Raw genomic sequence first — 22,889 nt, 5'->3', positions numbered from 1 at the left:
AAATGGGCCAAGGACCTGAACAGACACTTCTCAGAGGAGGACATATAATCAATCAACAAATACCTGAAAAAATGCTCACCATCTCTAGCAATCAGAGAAATGCAAATTAAAACCACTCTAAGATACCATCTCACTCCAGTAAGAATGACAGCCATTATGAAGTCAAACAATAACAAGTGCTGGCGAGGATGTGGGGGAAAAGGTACACTTGTACATTGCTGGTGGGACTGCAAATTAGTTCAGCCAATTTGGAAAGCAGTATGCAGATTCCTTGGAAAGCTGGGAATGGAACCACCATTTGACCCAGCTATTCCCCTTCTTGGACTATACCCAAAAGATCTAAAAAGAGCATACAACAGGGACACAGCTACATCAATGTTCATATCAGCACAATTCACAATAGCTAAACTGTGGAACCACCCCAAATGCCCTTCAATAGATGAATGGATAAAAAAAAAAAATGTGGCATTTATACACAATGGAATATTACTCAGCACTAAAAAACAACAAAATCATGGCATTTGCAGGGAAATGGATGGCCTTACAGCAGATTATGCTAAGTGAAGCTAGCCAATCCCTAAAAAACAAATGCAGAATGTCTTCTTTGATATAAGGGGCGCAACTCAAAACAGAGCAGGGAGGAAGAGCATGAGACGAAGATTACCATTAAATAGGGACGAGAGGTGCGTGGGAATGGGAGAGAGAAGGGGAATTGCACGGAAGATGGTAGGAGACCCTCACTGTTATGCAAAATTACATATAAGATGGTAAGGGGAAGAAAAGAGAGAGAGAGAGAAACGTGTCACAGAAGATTGGGTAGAAAGAGGGGAGGGGAGGGGAGGGGGGATAGGAAGGGCAGCACAATATAATAGACACTAATATGGCCCTATGTATAAACGTGGCTGTATAACCAATGTGATCCTGCAATCTGTACACGTGGAAAACTAAGATTAAGGTTACGTACCCCATTTGAATCAAATGTATGATATGTCAAGATCATTGTAATGTTCTGAGCAACTAATAAAAAAATTGAAAAAAAAATAAAACAGTCAACAACTTTTCAGAGTTATTGTACCATTTGGCATTCCCACAAAAAAAATGCATGTGACCCACTTTCTTCTCACTGTTGCCAGCATTTGGCAGTGTCACCACCTGTTAATTTTAGTCATTCTCATATATGTGTATTGATGGTTTACTGGTTTAATTTTTATTTCCTGACGGCTACTCATGTTGAATTTCATGTGCTTATTTTCTGTCTGTAACTATTTGACAAAATGTCTCTTTAAATTTTCTAACTTGAATTTTTTTACTGTTGAGTTTTGAGAGTTTTCATATATTCCAGATACAAATCTTTGTCAGATATGTGGCTTACAAGTTTTTCCTCCTGGTACACAGCTTGTTTGGGGTTTTTTTGTTTGCTTTTTTAGGGGTTGTTGTTGTTGTTTTTCCCCATTGTACTCACATGGTTTTTCAAACAGCACATTTTTAATTTTAATGAGATATAATTCATCAATTTTTTCTTTTATGCATTTATTTTCATGTATAGTCAAAGAAATATTTTTCTATAACTTAATTCTTAGTATGTTCTCCTACGTTTTTCCTAAGTTTTACAGCTTGACATTTTGTACAAAATCAGTGATGGTTTTTAACCTATGTATGCTCTGGTCACATCTGTCAAAAAGGTGCCTCCTCTCCATTTACTGCATTGGCACTTTTGTTAGAAGCACGGTCTGCTTCTGAGCTCTGTGTAGGTTGTTAAGGTTGGTTTCCACCCTCGTCCATGCATGCTGTGCTGATCAATATGGCTATGGAGCAGGCACTGAGATCAGAGAGAGGCCTCCCAGTTGCTGTCCTTGTGGTGCCTGCTTCAGCTGTTTGTAAATAAGTTACCTATTAAAACAAACAATAAAACTTCCTGCAACTCTGACAGAAATTACACCAAGCCTACAGATCAATGCTTGGAAAACTGTGTCATGTTGCAACCCAAGAACTTCATATGTCCATTCACTTAGGTCTTTTTTCATTGCTTTAATCAACATCCTATAATTTCCAGCATGCTTGAGATTTCACTTTCACAAGAGTGACTTTAACAGTGTTATATTTTTCATTTTCACATGCGTTTTTGCATATTTATCTTATAACCTGCCACCTTGTTGAACTTTATTTCCCAGAGGATATTCATATATCTCTTGTGAGGTTCAACATACCATCATGTCACCTGCAAACAGGGATATTTTTATTTCTCCTTCCCAGGCTCTGTGTCCTTAATTTCCTTTCTTCCCTTGCTCAGAGATGAGAGTGGCCAGCTAAGATTAGTAGAGCAAACATCCCTGTGTCCAAGTAGAGTAGGATCCAGTCTCTACCACTCCACAAGACGTGCTGCAGGGTTTGTAGATGCTTTCTAACTGGATGAGGCTACTGTCCTCCAATCCTACCTGCAGAAGGCTTTTGTGTCAATGGGTACTAAACTTAATCAAATATTTTCCCATCATCAATTGCTGGTACATGAGATTTTTCCTTGGTCTCTGATAGAGTGGGTCACATTGACTGACTCCAAAATGTGGGACTAGACAGACTTACATTCCAGGAGTCACCTCTACTTGTTCATGTTGAGGAACTCTCTTTATTACTGATGGCAATTGGTAAATATTTTCTTAAAAAATTTCTGACTATTTTCATTAGGGGATATCTATCAGTCTGTAATTCTGTCTGGGAGGTTTTTTTCTGGTGTTCGTATAAAGATAACCCCGACCTCATAAAATGAGCTGAGTAAATTTCCACCAACTATTTCCCAGAAGCTACTGTGTGAAACTAACAGTAAATCTCCTTTGAAGGTTTTAAGGAATTCTCCAGTGAAACTATCTAGACCTGGCTGTTGCTTCTCAGATCTTTTACATACTAATGCAACTTCTTACTGACTTTTTCCCCATTATTCTAAAGAATATTTTCTTGCCCACTACCATACCGGCTCTTTTGTTTTGTTCAATTTTAAGTGACGTATCTTCCTTTCTGAGTGGACGAGAAGACATGTTCTTGTCAATGGCATAGAGCTCGGTCATGTTTTCTATCCACTCTGCATTTCACTTTATTGCTATGTTCAGAACATTGACAATTAGGGTAATTTATTAATAAAACAGAATACAAGTATGCATTATTTTACTTTTCTTCTATAATTTCCTCCATTTTTCATTTCTCCCTTTTCGTGTATACTCTGAGTCCTTGTTTGGAGGACCTCAGGTTATTTACAGAACTTCAGAGTACATCTGTTCACATACTTTATGTAATGTTTCTTCTGGACATGACAATATATACTGTAATACATATTTATCAAATCGCATTAACTCAGAAAAATAAGATAAAGAGACCTTAAGCTATACTACAGAGCTATAGTAACAGAAACGGCATGGCACTGGCACCAAAATAGACTTGTAGACCAATGGTACAAAATAGAGGACCCAGAGACAGACCCACATAAATACGGTTATGTCATTCTAGACAAAGGTGCCAAAAACATTCACTGGAGAAAAGGCAGCCTACTCAACAAATGGTGCTGGCAAAACTGGAAATCCATACGGAGCAAAATGAAATTAAACCTATCTCACCCTGCAGAAAAATCAACTCAAAGTGGATCAAAGACTTAGGCAGTAGAACAGAGACAAGAAAAAATAGGCACAAATCTTCATGATGTCAGCCTAGGATCTGACTTCCCTAACAAGACTCCTAAACCGCAAGAAGTAAAATCAAGAATCAATAAATGGGATGGATTCAAATTAAAAAGCTTCTTCTCAGAAAAGGGAACAATCAATAAGGTGAGGAGAGAGCCTATAGATTGGGAGAAAATCTTGAACACAAGCACCTCCGATAAAGCATTAATCCCTAGGATATATAAAGAAATCAAAAAACTTAACACCAGAAAAACAAATAACCCAGTCAATAAACGGGCTAATAGCGGAACTGAACAGACACCTCACAAAAGAAGAAATACAACTGATCAACAAATATATGAAAAAGTGTTCAACATCTCTAGCAATTAGAGAAACGCAAATCAAAATTATATTAAGATTTCAAATCACTCCTGTCAGAATGGCAATCATCAAGAATAGAGAAAACAATATATGTTGGCGAAGACGTGGGGAAAAAGGTACCCTCATACATTGCTGATGGGACTGAAAATTGGTGCGACCACTATGGAAAGCAGTATGGAGATTCCAGAAAGCTGGGAATGGAACCACCATTTGACCCAGCTATTCCCCTCATCGGTTTATACCCAAAAGATTTAAAATCAGCATACTACAGAAATACAGCCACATCAATGTTTACAGAAGCACAATTCACCATAGCTAAACTATGGAATCAACCTAGGAGTCCCTCAATAGATGAATGAATAAAAAAAAAATGTGGTATATGTATTCAATGGAATATTAGTTGGTTTTAAAGAAGAGTGGAATTATGGCATTCATCAGTAAATGGATGTTTGGGGAGGATATCATGCTAAGTGAAAAGAGCCAATCCCACAAAACCAAAGGCCAAATATGCGGATGCTAACTCACAATAAGTCGAGGGAGAGGGTGCAGAAGAATAGCATTACCTTAGATTAGATAGAAGGAAATGATGGGAGGGGATGGGAGATAAGAAAGATAGTAGAATGAAACAGACATTATTAATTTATGTATATATATATTACTACATGACCAATATAATTATGTAATATGTATACTCAGAAAATTAAGAAATTATATCCCATCTATGTATGACATATCATAGGGTATAAATAATGCATTCTATTGTCATGTATAACTAATTAAAACAAATTTTAAAAAAGCAAAAAAACAACAAAAGAGTAAATGGCTATTCCCAGATGAAGGAAAAGCAACATCCTCTTCCCCCAGAAGCTAGTTCTAATCAGGGTATAAAAGGCACTAACAAGGTCCATTGAGTCTGTTTTGATCCTGCAACCATGGAGGCAGCACACACCCATGGGCTGCAGGAACTGTGTGAAGGCTGCACTTGCCACCTCTTCCCTCTTTACTTGATATGTGCTACAGAAGCAACATTTTAGCAAACAGATTTATCCCAAGTTTTAGATACACCCTGGTAAGCTAGGAGACAAACTTAACATTTCTTTCTTTTCCATATTGCACACATAAGAATAACATAACCTTCAATGGGACTGATTTTTATTTAAACAAATACTTTGACAGCTTTTATCTTATTTAATATTATATTAAAGTTTAGAACAATCCAGAGCACTATAATTCTGCAAGTATCAGTTGATACGGTTGTTATTAAATAATACTTTTTTTTTTAAACAAAAGATTGTTTCTTTGGGGGCTGGGGTTTGGCTCAGTGGTGGAGAGTTTGCCTAGCATGTGTAAGACACTGGGTTTAATCCTCAAAACCACATAAAAATAAATAAAATAAAGACATGCTGTCCATCTACAACTAAAAAATTAAAAAAAAAAAAAAAAAAAAAGATTGCTTCTTTGGAAAAAAATGATGAACTCTTGCAAATAGTATTTTTAACAAGTAAAGTCCCTAACATTGGGTTTAAGTTAGAAAAGCTGTAACTCATGGTTTTTCCACCCAAGACATGTATAATAAAAGCTTATTCAACATCGAGTTCTGGAGCTGAGAACAATTCTGTTGCTCAACACCACTGTAAGAGTAACATGGAATACAGAGAGAAAATAGCTACATGTTCTAAGACATACACGTAAGGAAGTAGGCTCCGTGACTAATGAAAGAACTCCTCCTTTCAGCCCTAGAGGACCTGCACTATAGCAGGCCATCAGTTAAAAAAAAAACAAAAAACAGTAAGTGAAAACCCTAAGACAAGTAACAAGAACTAACAAACTGTAAAGAGAACTCACTCTCTTACTTAAATCTGGCCATGAATTTATCAAGTTGGGAAAAGGAGAAATATTTGAAATGTTTAACTCGGGACAAGAAGCTCTTCCATAATACCAGCAACCCTTCAATTCCTCTAAGCCACCCTCAAAAACATCAACTCTACTCTTGAAACATCAAATAGCTTGAAATTCCCTAAAGGAGCCACATTTTGTAATGCCAATAGCCCTTTCAGGTTTACCTGAAATAGCCTCCTTCTCTTTTTTATTTATCACACCATATTTAAAATATAACCAAAAACTCTGTGCTACAGCATATGTGTAGCATGTACAAGGCCCTGAGTTCAAGGCCCAGAATCAAAAAGTAAAGTATAATTAAAGGTATTTAAATAACATGGCCATCAATATAGCAAACATATAGCCTATGGCAAAAGCAAGGAAAATTAGCAAAATTTACATGAATAACAGGCTGAGTAATCTCTCTAGTCAGAATCTGTCCTATATAAATGTACAAAGACAAATGTATAAGGATGGTCACCACTACATTCTATAATAGCAAAAGAAAAAAGGAGGCTTTCCAAAAAATGGAATGAATAAAAGGCCAGTAACTGATAGCATCCACACATCTGAAAACTAGGTAAATGAATGACAAAACAATGTCTGCGTATCCCATCATATAAAATCAAATCACAAAGCCAACCACAACCTGTGCATAGAATAATGTAAAAGCAGCCTTTCAGTGGGAGGAGGCAAAGAGGATTGCCATGTGGCCAGACACCAGCTGACCCCACAGGTTCAGACTACTCTATGGAAGGCCTGATGGGAAAGTGTCCTAGAGAGTTATTGAAAATGTGGCCTAGAGCCTAAAAAAAAGTCTCCAGGAATGTTTAAGGAGAAAGTACACAGCAAGTATGAACTCTAGAGGAGAGGATGCCCAATGCACAAACGTAGCAGGACAAGGGAAGGGCTGCACTTGAGCCAGCCTTCCTTCTGCAGATCATCAGCAATTCTGACAATCCACTCCTGATCTCTGCTGGGTTTTCATGACTGCTTCCTACAGTCAGCTACACTTGTTTCTTTTCTAGTGCTATTCTACTTCCCTTTACCTTTCCCTCTTTAAAGTTTTTAAACCATAAGAATCATATCCAGTAATTACAGACAATATACCTATCTACACAAGAAGTTCCAAAAACTGAAATAGAGTATTATTAACATGTTCTAATATGACTTTGAGGTCAAATGAAATAATCCTGAAAATGCATCATTAACAGTTAACAAACATCTTATTTCAGTCAAAATATGACTATACCTATATACATTAAAATACACTAGTAAAACAGAATGTACAAACATCTAGATTTTTGTTCAAGTACATCAAATCTTACATAAAGATATTAGGATTTAAAACACCTGTCTCAAATAATTTCATTAAGATTCAAAAGTTGGGGCTGGGGTTGTAGCTCGGTGGTAGAACACTTGCCTCACACATGTGAAGCCGTGGGTTCGATCCCCAGCACCACATAAAAAATAAATAAATAAACAAATAAAAATAAAGATATTATGTCCATCTACAACTAAAAAAATTTTTTTAAATTCAAAAGTTACTCGTAATAAAGCTAAATGTTAATGACAGCATATACATAGATCTAAAATATATTAAAATGCATCAACCTTTTCCACTATGATGAGGTCTCCAACTTGTATGTCTGAACTCTTAACTTGCACTTTACCTTAAAAAGAAGAAGAAGTACAATCAACTCAAGGAAACAATGGCACAACAGAGATCAACGTTGAATTGACAGATATTTAAAAATAACTCTAAGGCAAAATCAATGAAACAAATGCAAACACCAGGAATTTGTCTATGTTCAACTCATACTTTCAAAGTAGATTTCATATAGACATTGTCACTCACAATTAACTTCTGTAGTAAACACAAGTAATTAACTATCCCACATTATTTTTTTTTTTTAAGGTGAGAATTTTCTTGTGGTCATTGGAAAAGGTGTACCATTTGGAAGGGTCTTCCTGTACTCTGTCAGTGTTAAAGTTTCCAATGATGAAAAACATTACTCAATAAAATAACATGACAACTAAAGCTGAAAAACATGGATATATAAAAGTCCTTAAATTAGTATCATACATGACACTGGCACAAACCTCACAGGCAAAATAAATAAAGCAATAACATATAAAATCATCCTCTACTGGTAGCTTTACCAGCACAGGACAGAACTTAAAAGAACGTCTCTTTTAATTATCATGAGCATGGTTACTTGAAGCTTTCCTCTTGCTCTCAGGACTGTTTCACAGCCACATGTCTGACAGTGAATAGGCCCGCTGCCCCAGGCCCTGAGTATACTCCACAGAACTCTGTCATTTCCAACTTCATCTTCTTTCCTAACTATATAATTCATTCTTCCTTCTCACTATTTACATTCTTTGTAATGGACACATTAAAAAATGAGAGAAAAACACCAGGAGTCATAAGATGTAATAAATATAGTAAATACATTTAAAATACTTTGAAACAAAAAAAACACTCTTTTTATTCCTTAATTAAGATCTTAAATTCCCAAGAAAGGTTTATTATTCTGTTATATGGTGACACACAGCATATATTTAATAGCCTTTGATTTTTTTATTACTTATGTAATAAGTGACTGCTACTCTTTTCTATGGAACAACCTTGTAATTTTGCTTAAGGAAAAAAGTTCAAGGCAAATGATAGCATCAAAAGTTCTCAAAATGTTAATATTATTACACTATGAACAAAATATTAGAATACTAAGCCAGGCACAGTGCCATGTGCCTGTAGCCCAAGGTACTTGGTGGCTGAGGCAGGAGGATCCCTTGAGAGCAGGAGTTCAAGACCAGCCTGGGGAACACTGCAAGATCCCATCTCAAAAAAAAGAGAAAATATCAGAAAGTTAAATAATGGTCCACTCACTAAACAGTGTGGCCATCTGCTCCAAGTCTGCTCAGCTATAGGATACATTTCTAAATGCTGAAGACAGTCAAGCTATTTTAACAGGTACTAACTTCTTGAATACTGTCAACCTACATTCAGGGGACTACATACATTTCCTTCAGTGCCTCTGCCACCACCTGAACTCAGTGACTTCTCATCCTTGGGCAGGGAACTTTCAGGACACTGAACAGAAGAGACGGGGGAATAGCCACCCGCTCTCCACAATCTGTCTGCTGGTGAAGGCCCAGCAACACTGACCTTTTTCTGCCTCATTCTAACAGCCCTTGCCTTAAGCTAGGAATTTGCTAGGAATTTGATTTCGGGTCAACCCTTGGTTAACCGAGCTGCTAGCTTGTCACTTGTAATGTTACAGGTAGGAGAGTGAAAACAAACTTACAACTCAGAGCATATTTAAGGCACTGGTCCATAGAGCTCAATAAAGTTTGTTTAGGAACTTAGAGGTAATTTTAAGAGCACACTTTAGAAGGAAGCTCCAACAAAGATACTTCAATGTCAATGCTACCACTGAAGCTAATGGCACTTTTTTCTTTGAACATCATATTCCATTTATTCCAAGTAATGCTCACAATGTCATACAGTACTGGCCTTTTACTTTGTAATGAAACAGGTAAGGTTTGGAGGTGTGACCCAATGGTAAGAGCACCTGCCTACCATGTTTCAGGCCATGGGTTCAATCACCCGCGCTACCAGAAAACAAAGAAAAAGAGTTAATAGTGATAACAATAATACTCTCTACTCCAAACCATTTCAATTATGTCCTCCTTCCAGAAAAAAAAAATGTTCCCTGACACTGTGGTTCAAAAGCCAAAAAGCCGAGATTCTCCCCCAAGAAGGGAAGCTTCCATGTGACTTTTGCCATGAACGAAGCTAAAGGGGCTCTTCTACAGGAAGTCCTAAGTACAATACACAGCAGTCCAGCATGCTGCTGCTCGATGATGTGCCCCATATACAAAGAATATGGCACTAAAAGGTCTCCATTTCTATGACTTCCCTAATTCAATCTGAATACCAAATGATGCAATTTAGAAAACAGGATTAGGTTTATCCTCCCTCAAAAACCCCCATTATTAGATAATGTTATTAGAAGATAACTCGTATACGTATCATAGCAGAGAGGTTCTTTACAACTGTCCCCCACATTAACTTCTGGCTATACCTGCTATCAACCTTCCTGCTGCTCCTGCTCTATCCCACCTGCACAGCATTCGACAATGGTGTGCTCTCCCGTGCTTCTTTTGCTTCCTGGAACACATGCCCTTCACTTGTCCATCAAGACCCCTCCCTTCCAGATCACCTCGACCACACTAACGTAAACTCCATGAACACACTACTAAATAACATGTGACGATGCTAAAAATATTCAAATATGAGCATCTATTAAATTTCATATCCTGTGAATGGTTCAAAGCATTAACTAAAATGAACTCTCATGGCATCTAATAAATACTTACTTTGGAAATGCACATCCAAAATTAGGTCTTTCAAAATCAAAACAGGAACAGATATTCAATCTACCCCTTCTTCCCTCACATTCTTTGTTCATTAGGGTACACATAATGGTAGAATGTGTTGTTAAATATTAGTACATGCACACAAAATAAGAACAAAATTTGGCCAATAACCCTTCCTAGCACTTCCCACCTTCCTCCCCTCTTCCCAACCCCTGGATCTCCTTTCTTTGATCTGCTGATCTCCCTTTGCTTTTCATGCAGTCACCCATATTTATTTCCTATTCATTCACTAGCTTTTACAAATGAGAGAAACTATTGACCTTCTGAACCTAGCTTCTTTCACTTAACATAATGGTCTCCAGTTCCATCCATTTTCCTACAAATTATATAATCTCAATTTTCATTATTGCTAAATAAAATTCCATTTGGTACATACATATTTTCTTTACCCATTAACCCACTGACAGGCACCTAGTCTGGTTCTATAATTTGGTTACTCTGGTTTATCCTGCTATAAACATGGGTATGCCTGTACTACTCTAGTATGCTGACTTTAATTCTTTAGGCTAAATACCGAGGAGTGGTATAGCTGGGTCATGTGGTAGATTCATACCTAATCTTTTGAGGAACCTGGTTTCCATAGTGGTTGTACAAATTTTCAATTACATAATTACAACTTTTTTTCCACATCCTCTCCAACATTTATTATTATTTGTATTCTTGATGACTGCCATTCTGACTGGTACGAGATGAATTCTCAGTATAGTTTTGATTTGCATTTCTCTAATTGCTAACAGTATTGACCATTTTTTCATGTATTTGTTGGCCAGTTGTATTTATTGTTTTGAGAACAATGTGTTTAATTCACTTCTCCATTTATTATTTGGGTTACCTGGATTTTTTGAGTTCTTTATATATTCTAGATATTAATCCTCTGTCGGAATAGCTAGCAAATATTTTTCTCCCATTCTGTATGATCTCTCTTCAGATTCTTAACTGAATTCTTTGCTGAGCAGGGTTTTTTTTTTTTTTTTTAGTTGTTGATGAACTTTTATTTTAGTCATTTATTTATATGGGGTGCTGAGGTTCAAACCCAGTGTCTCACACAAACACTCTAGGCAAACACTCTACCACTGAGCCACAACCCCAGTCCAAGTTTTTTTTTTTTTTTTTTTTTTTGATGCATCCTATTTATTAATTCTTGGCATTATTTCCTGAGCTTTAGGGGTCCTACTGAGAAAGCTGTTGCCTGTGCCTATATGCTAAAGTATTGATCCTACATTTTCTTCTAGAAGTTGCTATGTTTTTGATCCACTTTTTTGTTGACTTTTGTGCAGGGTGAGACATAAGGACAGACTTTCATAATTGTACATAAGAATACCCTGTTTTTCTACCACCATTTCTTAAAAGAGGCTCTCTTTTCTTAAATGTGTGTTTTTGGCACCTTTGTCAAGAAGCAGATGAGTGTAAATGTGCAGGTTTGTCTGTTTTCTATGCTGTAGAAAACAGCATAGTTCTGTGTGTCTGTTTTTATACCAGTATCATACAGTTTTGGTTTTATGATCTGTAGTAAAATTTGAAGTCAGGTATTTTGATACCTTGAGCATTGCTTTTTTGGTTTAGAATTGCTTTGGCTATTCTGGGTCTTTTATTCTTTCAAATAAATTTTAGGACTCTTTTCAGTGAAGTGGTATTCTGATGGGGTCTGCATTGAATTTTTATATTGCTTTTGGTGATAGTAATTTTAACAATATTGCCTATCTATGAACATGGGAGGTCTTTCCATCTTCTGAGGTCTTCTTCCATTTCTTTCTTCAGTGTTCTATAGTTTACATGGTAGAGGTCTTTCATCACCTTGTTAGATTTATTTCTAGGGTTTTTTTGGGGGGTGGGGGGGTTTGTTTCCAATTTCTTTCTCAGCAGATGTGAACATCTTTATCTTTTACCAGATTTTAAAGGAAATGCTTTCAGTTTTTCCCCATTTACTATGAGGGTGGCTTTGGGGTTTTTGTATATACCCTTTATCTTGGAAGGTTTTTATTTCTGATTTTGATATATAGCTTTCCTAGATATAGCAATCTTGATTGACAATTATTTTCTTTCAGGACTTGGAATTCAACATTCCAAACCCTCCTGATATTCAGAGTTTGGGCTGAGAAATTAGAAGTGATTTTGACTGGCTTGCCTTTCAATGTGACCTTTTCTCTTGAGGCTTTTAAAACTGTGTCCTTTTTCTGCATGTCAGGCATTTTAAGTGGTTCTTCTTTCATCTTGGCTATTAGGATTTCTGAATGCCTTCTTATCTGGATGTCCATCTCATTCTCAAACTTTCGAAAATTTTCTCCAATTGTTTCCCTAAAGAGGTTGTATATCCCGTTAGTATGCATCTCATAACTCTCAACTCCAAATAGTCTTAATGGCTTCTTAATATTGTCTCACAGTTCTTGCATATTCTGATCATGGTTACTTATTTTCTTTTTGTCCAGATCTTTTTCAATAATTCTTATCTTCTTATTGAATTTCTCATTCATATCCTATACTGACTTCCTTAATTTATTCAGTAGTTTTTCTGTGTGCTCTTGGATTTCATTAATCATTTTTATAATCATTCTTTTGAATTCTTTATCTGGTAGTGCATCCATTTCAATATCTTCAGATTTTGAATTATGAACTTCACAAGGTGTCACGTTACCTTATTTTTTTCCCCTTATTTCTTACACTCGTGTGTTGGGTTTCATGCATCAATTGGGATAGATTTCTCTTCTACTCCTTTGTGTGGACCTTTGTAGGCACAGCCCTCCTATCCCCAGGACCAAATTATCCTAAAGTGATCTAGATTTGAAACCCACCAACGTAGGTGTGGTATCCACAGCCTTTGTGTAAACTCTGCTTTTGCTATAGCAGTGGATATTTGCACATGGTACCTAAAAGCCCACCCCTAGCCATTCCTACTTGGGGCCTGGTCATTGGTTTGAATTTCTGTCACTGCTATTTTTTATACTGAAGTATAGCTGATGTTTGAGTGCCGTTAATTCATGGGTGGAGCAATGTACACTGTCTTTGGCAGTTTTGTTCAGCCAACAGTGTCTATGAGATCTATAACATATTAATTATCACAAAAATAGGAATGGTGGGGTCAGCAATTGTCAACCGCAAAAACAATAAATAACCATAAACTAGATCTGGCATTAAAGTAAACAACAGGTGTCAACTATGTCATCCACAGAAGTAATAATTGCAACAACATGAATGGTTGGGGTAAGAATTACACAAACCAATTGATAGTAAAAATACAGTTAAGAGAAAGGAAAATGTGATAGAAAGGTAGAAGAGAATTTACAATGTCCAAACAGTGAACAGAGAATGCAGAAGAGATGTAGTAAGTGATGCTCATAAGAAAGGAAGAGAAAAAATTGAAAAAACAAAGTAAAGGAAGAGAAATAGGAAGAACAAGAGAATTTGGCTGTTAGCAGAAGAAAGGAGAGAAAGAGTAATACAACAAAACAAAACCCAAATAAAATAAGCAAACCAAAAACCCTAACCCTCAAAGACCAAAAAATAGTACACCTAAATAAATGCTAAAATGAGGGCTGGGGTTGTGGCTCAGTGGTAGTGTTTGCCTAGCATGTGTGAGGCACTGGGTTCTATCCTCAGCACCATATAAAAACAAATAAACAAAATAAAGGTATTGTGTCCATTTACAACTACAAAAATTTTTTAAATGCTAAAAATGAAAAAATAATATAAATAATTTACTAGTGTATTTTAATGTATATAGGTATAGTCATATTTTGACTGAAATAAGATGTTTGTTAACTGTTTATGATGCATTATCAGGATTATTTCATTTGACCTCAAAGTCATGTTAGAACATGTTAATAATACTCTATTTCAGTTTTTGGAACTTCTTGTGTAGATAGGTATATTGTCTGTAATTACTGGATATGATTCTTATGGTTTAAAAACTTTAAAGAGGGAAAGGTAAAGGGAAGTAGAATAGCACTAGAAAAGAAACAAGTGTAGCTGACTGTAGGAAGCAGTCATGAAAACCCAGCAGAGATCAGGAGTGGAGATAATAAATATATATACATATGGTCACGAACAAAAGATTCTTCACTGAGGTCGTCAAAATAGTCAACAAGAACGAATGTTCACTGCCTATTCCCAACTGTGTCCTTTCCTCTTCTTCTTGGGCTATGTATTGAGGAGGGGAGAGAGAGAGAGTATGTGCACAAGGCCTGAGCTGTTATTAACACCTTCCTCTTTCTGTGTTGCTCACCGAGCTGTGAATTGCAGTAGCCTAAGACTGAAGCTAGGTGAAATAGCTCTCAGCCTCCCTTCTTACCTGTATAGAGTAGGACAGAGTAGGAAGTACAATCAGTTGCAGTTTTGTATGCACAGACAGCAGACTTGTTGTTTTTTGTTTTGTTGTTGTTTTCTTTTTTGTTTTGGTTACTCAGGGCCTGAGTAAGGCAGGTTGGGAGATGACAAGCAGAAGGCAGAGAGCCGCTGCAGAGTTCTATGAAGGGATTCCTAACAGCTGGGCTTAGGTGTAATTAGGCCCTGTGACTGTTTTGGGTGGTATCTGCTCAAAGACAGTAGATCAACACACCCGTGGGGCCAGGGGGATGCCAATCTCTGCTGGGAGTCTGGATCCCAGAGAATTCTACCTGTGGGCAGGGGAGCCAATCCTCCACACACTCTACTGCCCAAGGAAACAGCCTTTCCAGGCTTAGTCCCTAAGTGCATTCACACCCACCTTTTCAAGACTGCCAACTCTCTTCAGCTGGTCATGCAAACAACCAGACTCTTCATTTTTTCTGACTTGAATCCCCCTGAATACGATCTTCTCTGTGCCTGTTTCATTCATGTTCTGCTATAAACACCCTAAGCCACCTATCAGGCACTTGCTGGGACAGTTTAGCAGGGTTTACTATGACCTCCTGGCTCCCCCAGCAGCAGCTACAGTGTGGCCTCCTTAAGATGACCCCCACCCTCAGCTCTCCACTGCCAGTTGAGAAATACAGAGCATTTTTCAAACACCATGGTGCAGCCTCTGGATCAGCTAAGTTCAGGCTGCTTTTCTGACCTCAGATTTTTCCAAACCTGCTTGTTGTGTTTTCTCTCAGTGTTATCCCTTCCCTCTATGGTGAGCCAGTGCCACTGCCATGACCAGCTAAGTTCCAATGTACTTTTTCTTCTTTGCTCAATGCAATGTTTCTGAGTCTCTGAAACACTCTAACTATCCAATACTGAATTTTAGTGAAATACCTCTTCCACCTTTCTCACTATGAAAGATACTCCCACTGCTTGAATCCCAGACCCTGAGCAACTAGGAATGATTTCTGAATCACTCCCAATCTACTCTAAATGAGTGAAAATCACTCAATGTCATAATTTATTACTAGCGTATTATTAGAGCACATTTACTAGACGCAGATATCATCAATGAAGAAAAAAACATATTCATTACTTATATCCTAACAAAAAAAGGCACAAGGTGGTATGAATGGGAAATAAGCAACTTTTAAAACAGAAACTTAGCACATACATGGAGTGTTCTATGTTAACTTCAAATTAAAAGGTGCTGCTGCCTTGGATGGACCACGTTCCAGCACATGAGTCTAAGTGAAGCTAAGCTCCTACCTGCACACCTACATAGAGAGTCAGAGTGCCATTCCCACCCACAAAGAAGCTCATTCAGATTCAGATGGATTTTCTAGGATGCAAAGAAGTGAAAACACAAATAAAATCCAAAATAGGACAAGCCTCCCTAGGAGAGAAGGAACCCACTGATGTCTTCACAGCAGAAGGGAGAGGACATGGGAAGCATGAGAACAACTGGACCTTTGTCAGCTCTAAAGATGCATGAAGCCTGCCACACAGTTTACCCCAAGGGTCACAGACAAAAGGGCCATCTGCACCTGTGCCCCCAAACATGGGTTCGAGGAAAGAGAGCAGAGCCTCAGAGTCTTCTACCTGAGTCTTAGAAGGGATGAGCCAGAAAAGTCAGAAGCCCAGCTGTCCCTCCTCCAACAGTACTAGGCCCAGTGTGGTGGTGCACACCTGTAGTCCCAGGGACGCAGGAGGTTGAGGTCAGCCTCAGATATTTAGCAAGACTGTCTCAAATTAGAATTTTAAAAGGGCTGGGGATGTGGCTCAGTGGTAAAGCACCCCGAGATTCAATCCTTAGTACCTTCCCCATGCCAACAAAACAATATTCCAATGGCACTATAGTAGAGGCCTCACCATGACAAGCTTATACAGAAAGGGTGAAAAGAAAGAATTGTCACTAAATGTTTTGCAGATGACATGATCATCCACATAGAAAATTCTAAAAATCTATAAAAACATCAAGAACAGAATGAATCATTTTGAAACTTCACAGGAAACAAAAATAAAATATAAAAATCAACTTCATATGAAAAATGAAATCTTAGAACAATATAATTTACAGTAACATCCAAAAACGTAAAGTTCTGAGGATTGAATGTGACAAAATATATGGAAAACTTCTTTATAAAAAACTATGAAACAGAGACTGGAGTTGTGCCTCAGGGGTAGAGTGCCTGCCTAACATGTGTAAGGCACTGGGTTCAATTCTCAGCACCACCTAAAAATAAATAAAATAAAGGTACTGTGTCCATCTATAAAAGAAAATACTTAAAAAAAAAAACAAACTATGAAACATTGCTGGAATTAGAGAATTTTCTCCAAAACTGAACTAAAAATATAATAAAATCCCAATCAAAATCCACTCAGAATTTCTGTAGAAACTTACAGGTTGATTCAAACAACGAAATACAAAGGATCTAAATCAACCAAAACAAATCTTAAAAAGGGAAAAACAAAGCTAGAAAACTCCATGACCACTCTGAAGCCCCAGTGATTAGTCAGTGTGCTGGTGGTAAAGCGACCAATGGAAGAGCAGGTATCTGGGAAAACGGGCCCTGCGGGAATGCAGCCCTAGGAAGCACCACAAGAAGGAGGTGGCAACGGTGCTGGGAACCACAATCCCACCTCACAGAATGAACTCAAGACTCAAGTACCCAAATGTGAATTCTGAAGTAATCAGGCTTTTAGGAAAGGAGCTCAGCAATCTCTCTCTGAAACCTATAGCCCAAGAAGGTTCAGGGCAAGGACACAGAAAGCACTAACCATGTAAGAAAAAAGTGACTTCATCAATGTTCAACAATTCTTCTAAAAGACATGCTGGACTAAAAGGAAATATTCACAACAAACATATCTGACCAAGAACTTCTAGCTAGGATATGTAACATGAACTCCCACTGCACAACACTAAAATAGAAAAGCTCAATTTTTAAAAAGCAAAGAACATGTACATACACTTCACAAGAACAGATGAGCTTTGAAAATGTACTCAGGGCCATCATCATCAGGGACACACATTCTCCATGGCTACCAAGCATAGTTCTCTGGCCCCATATGTGAGGGTAAAAACAGGGTGGGAGCTGGGCACACAGTGATGCACATCTGTAACCCCAGTGACTTAGGAGACAGGCAGAAAGATCACAATTTCCAGGCCAGCCTCAGCAAGACTGTCTCAAAAAATAAAAAGGACGGAGGATGTAGCTCCAGCAAAGGGGTCCAAAGGTAAATACTCAGTACCAAAAAACAAAAACAGGGGTGGGTGGGATGCCAAAGATCATAGTACCTCCACCACTCGGATCCCAAATGTACAACAACTTTGGGAAAATATCAGTCTTTTAAAAATTTATACATTTATCCATCCTGAAATCAAGAAATCCCATTTATAGGTGTATATCCAACAGAAACAATAATTTATGTCCACAACAGATGAAAACATCCATCAGGGTTTTATTCATAACGATCATAATGGAAACTGCCAAGCTGCCAAGCGCCCATCTTAAGCAGAGCAGATGACTATGCAATGAGAAGCTATTCAGCCATCAAAAGGAAGGCGACCAGTCTATGCAACATCAGTACTATATTTCAAAAGGACACTGAGTGAAAGAAGAAACACAACAAAATGCACACTATATGCTTCCTTTATATCAAGTGCTAGAAAAAACAAAACCAAGCTATGAGGACCTCAAAACAGTGGCTGCCTCTGGCAGGCAGATGAATGGAAGGGGACAAGTTCAGAGATGATGGAAATATTCTGTACCTTTCTGGAGGGAAAGTTACATGGGTACAGACTATGTCGCTCTTTTAGTTACTAATTTCTCAGTAAAAGAAATTATTTCACAGTTTAAATTTCCACATTATCTGCTGGTGCACCGTATGTGGAAACATGCTAACAAATGAAATAATCTCAAAAGTATTTAAACAATAAACAGTTCTGTATTAACTTTTATGTCACATATGAAATAAACTAAAAGAGGCTAATTCATCCTCGTATACACATTATGAAACCAAAGCCAACACTAATCAACCCATAATGAATAAACCCACTGCAGTCTACCATGGTACTCAGCCAAGACAGATCAACTACTGATGTGAGCCACAACATTAACAGACCTCACAAACAAAAGCATATGCTAAGGGAAAGAAGCCAGATACAAAAGACTATGTGTTGTGTGATTCCACATGACAAGTGTCTATGAATGGCCCTTGTACAGAGACAACAAGTAGACTGGCTGCTGCCTGGGACAGGCAAAAAAAATGAGACAAAAATGCAAGATGTGAAAGGGTCAGATTACTCTTTCCAAGGGACTTAACACCTTCCCAAAACAATGCTTGGGAATGTGTACAGAAATATAAAAATACCCAGCACCCAAAAAGGTAAAATTCACAAAGACTGCATGCAAAAAAGCAAGAACCCAGGACCCAAGTGAGGGGAGGAACCATTTAGTCAACACTGATGCACCATGCACAGGGCTACAATTAGCACATGAGGACAGGAAAATAAATTAAAATTGTATTCCATGTACTTAAGAAGCTGAGCACATGTAGGATATAAAAAAAGATCCAAATCAAACTACCAGACTACAATGCTTGCCTAACTATTATAATAAAAACTACAGTGCTTGAGAAGAATGTCAAAGAAGCCTGGAAACAGACCATGAACCTATGCAGACATGAAAGGGTGGGGCATAGTGAACACTGGAAACAACAAAGACTAAGAATTGTCTATACTAATGAAAACTCAACTCATGATTCAAGAAGCTTACTGAACCCCAAGCTTAAGAAACAAGAAGAAAAATCACACTAATGCACATCATAATCAAATTACTCAAAACCCTTGACAAAAAGAAAATCTTAAAAGCAGACCTAAAGATAACAGCTAACCCTAAAAATAACAAAATATTGCTGAGGGTAATTTTAAAAGACCTAAAAATAAAGGGAAAGAGTGACCTTGCTTGCTCATAGGTCAGAAGACTCAACATTGTTAAGATGTTAATTCTTCCCCAAATTTGAGCTACAAATTCAATGTAGTCCCAATCAAAAGTTTTTGTAGAAATTGACAAATTGTATCTGAAGTTATGCAGAAATATTCTTAGGCTAACCAGAAGGACTCTAAAAATGAAGAACAAAGAATTAATATAAAGCAACAGTAGTCAAAAGAATAAAGCATTGAGCTGGGGTTGTGGCTCAGTGGTGGAGCACTTGCCTAGCACATGTGAGGCACTGGATTTGATTCTCAGCATCATAAATAAATGAAATAAAGGTCCACTGACTACTAAAAGAAAAAACAAAAAAAAAATTTTTAAAGAATAAAGCATTTAAATAAAGGCAGACAAATAGACGATGGAGTGAAAAAGAGTCCAGAGTCAAACCCACACATGAAAAAGGACAAAGGCAAAGATGCAAGAAAAGAGTCATTTTCTTAAAGCAGAGCTAGAAGCAACAGAATATCCAAATGCAGGAAAAGAATTTGGACTCACAGTTTGCACCACATGTAAAAATTTATTCAAAATGGACATACACAAATGTAAATTCCAAAACTATAAAACTTGTAAAAGAAAATACAGAAACAGGGGGCTGGGGATGTGGCTCAAGCGGTAGCGCGCTTGCCTGGCATGCGTGCGGCCCGGGTTCGATCCTCAGCACCACATACAAACAAAGATGTTGTGTCCACCGAAAACTAAAAAATAAATATTAAAATTCTCTTTCTCTCTCTTTCTCTCTCTCTCTCTGTCTCTCTCTCTCTAAAAAAAAAAAAATACAGAAACAGCAGAAAATCTTTTTCAACTTGGATCATGCAAATATGACCTCAGGACACAAAAGCACAATGATGAAAGTAAAATCTGGACTTCACTGAATAGAAGATAAAAAGGAAAAAGACTGGTGAGAAGGTAAATAAGCAATGAACTGGAGGCTGAAAAATAGATGGGAATCCCAGGTAGAGAAGGGAATGAGCTCGGGATTCAGGCCAGGCCAAGGGAGCCAAGGCAGCAGGAGCAAACCCATAACCAAACACCAAGGAGGCTTCCAGCCCATAGGTTCAGAAAGCCACAGCTCAGTGAAAGAAGGCACAGCTCGAGGCAGAGTGAAGAGGACGGCATCTGGGCACTGAATGCCACATAGTGCATGAAGGGTGAACATGAAAACAGAAGCCCTGCATCCCTGAGCAAGGAATATGCAGGCTCTGAGGTGACTTCGAATTCTGCAGGTTTTCAAATCAAGTGACATCAACAAAGAAAAAGGTCACTATAAGACTATTGCAGGTGGACACAAGGCTAGTTCTTCGAGGGAGATGAGAAGTCTCAGGGAGCATGTGTTCTAAATCCTTGAACTACTTTTTTCTTTAAATATAAATATCTTACTGAAGTTTCCTTATGTTTGTTTTTAATTGCAAAAAAAATGATGGTATATATATACAGAGTATAATATGATGCTTCAATACATGTACACACTGTGTACAATTAACTCATATCCAGCATATCCATTGCCTCACATTTTATCATTTCGTTGTTATAAGGATATTCAAAATCCTCTCTTCTAGCTATAAAAATTTTGAAATTTTCAATACAATGTTTTTAGCCATCTTCACCCTACTGTGCAATAAAACACCAGAACTTATTCCTCCAATACTAACTCTAAACTCTCCCTATTCCCTTCTCCCTACTGTCATGCCAGCCTACTCTGGTAACCATTCTTCTACTTTCTACTTCTGTGAGATCAACTTCAGATTCAACATATGGGTGAGATCATGCCATATTTGTCTTTCTGTGTCTGGTTTATTTCAATTAGCATAATATCCTCCAGATTCATCTATGGTACCACAAATGACAGGATTTCATTCTATTTTTATGGCTGAATATTACATTATAATGTGTGGGGGTCGGGGGCTTTCTTTATTCATTTATCTGCTGATGGACGCTTAGATGGACTGCATGTATTTGCAACTGATACCATAAAAACAAAAAAGTTTTATAAGGGACTACTATGAACAATTACATATCTACAAATTCAATAACCTAGAAGAAATTAATAAATTCCTGAACACATACTTCTATGACCATTTTAACTGATGCAGAAAAAGTACTTAATAACATTAAATATTCTTCATGGTAAACACACAACAAACAAGGTGTAGTAGGAGTGTTTCTCAACATAATAAAGGCCGTATACATCAGGCTCACAACAAACATACCAAGACTGACTCATAAAGAATAGAAAACCTGAAGAGACCAACAACAAGTTAATGGTAACTTAAGTAAATCAGTAATGAAAAGTTTCCTTTCAAAGAAACCCCATGACCATATGGTTTCACTGCTGAATTCTACCAAACATTTTATGAACTAATACCAATTCTACTCAAACGATTCCAAAAAATTGAAGAGAAAATACTTGCAAAATCATTTTACAAAGCCAACATTATTAGTCTGATACCAAAAGCAGACTACAGCAAAAAAGAAAACTACACACCAATATCAACGACTTCAGATGAGCTCACAGATGACAGCACACTGGATGGGTAGAACTGAAACCTTTTGCTCTGAGAACTGAACAAGGCAAGAAGGGTGATGGCTCTCTCCAGTCCTAGTCAATATGGAAGTCCTGGCCACAGCAACCAGGCAAGAAACAGAAGGTATGCACATGGAGAAGGAGTTACTATCAGAAAACCCCACAACTCTACCAAAGAAACCCATTAGAACTAATAAATCCAGGGAAGTTGTAGGATACAAAATCAATAGTCAAGCATCAATGGTTTCTTATACACCAATAACTGGGGAAAAAATCAAGAAAACAACCCCTTTTACAATAACTACCAGAAAATAAAATAATTAGGATTAAAATTAACTAAAGTAAACAAGCACCACACTAATAACTATAAAGATGAATCAAATTGAGGAAGACACAAAAATGAGAAGATATTCCATGCTCACAGGCTGAAGTTCATCTTAACACCTGAAGGTGGGTGGGCCCAGAGCTTTCCCTTGACTGAGGAAGGCTCCAGAAGTTGAGACTTAACTCAGGGCACATGGGGCCCCCTTCCTGACAACATGCTGGTAATAAAAGTGGGAGCAATAATGACAAAGCCCCTGCCCTTGCCACTTACACTCTAATGAGATTAAGTAATGCAAAATGAAATGAAATACATGAACAAATCAACTGTAAAAATTACAGTTTAGGGAATAAGAAGAAATTCTTAGCTGGGGGACGGGGGGG

The 22,889-nt window shown here is 37.5% G+C and overlaps 1 protein-coding gene across 3 annotated transcripts in view; it reads right to left on the bottom strand.

The window, feature by feature from the left end:
* Positions 1-22,889, bottom strand: part of Atp9b (ATPase phospholipid transporting 9B (putative)) — a 244,536-nt gene that overhangs the window by 181,946 nt on the left and 39,701 nt on the right. For 2 of the 3 annotated variants that reach the window (XM_048806674.1, XM_015499591.2), the window contains exon 5: positions 7,518-7,576. The exons of the other annotated variant lie outside the window; for it this stretch is intronic. In XM_048806674.1, the coding sequence (XP_048662631.1) occupies positions 7,518-7,576 (59 nt within the window). The remainder of the gene's footprint in view (positions 1-7,517; positions 7,577-22,889) is intronic. 3 annotated transcript variants of the gene reach the window in all.

Source organism: Marmota marmota, unplaced genomic scaffold (genome assembly GCF_001458135.2).
Source record: "Marmota marmota marmota unplaced genomic scaffold, marMar, whole genome shotgun sequence".
In the NCBI taxonomy this organism is placed as follows: Eukaryota; Metazoa; Chordata; class Mammalia; order Rodentia; family Sciuridae; genus Marmota; species Marmota marmota.
The sequence above is the reverse complement of the archived record's forward strand: the minus strand, read 5'-3'. Positions and strand labels throughout refer to the sequence as shown.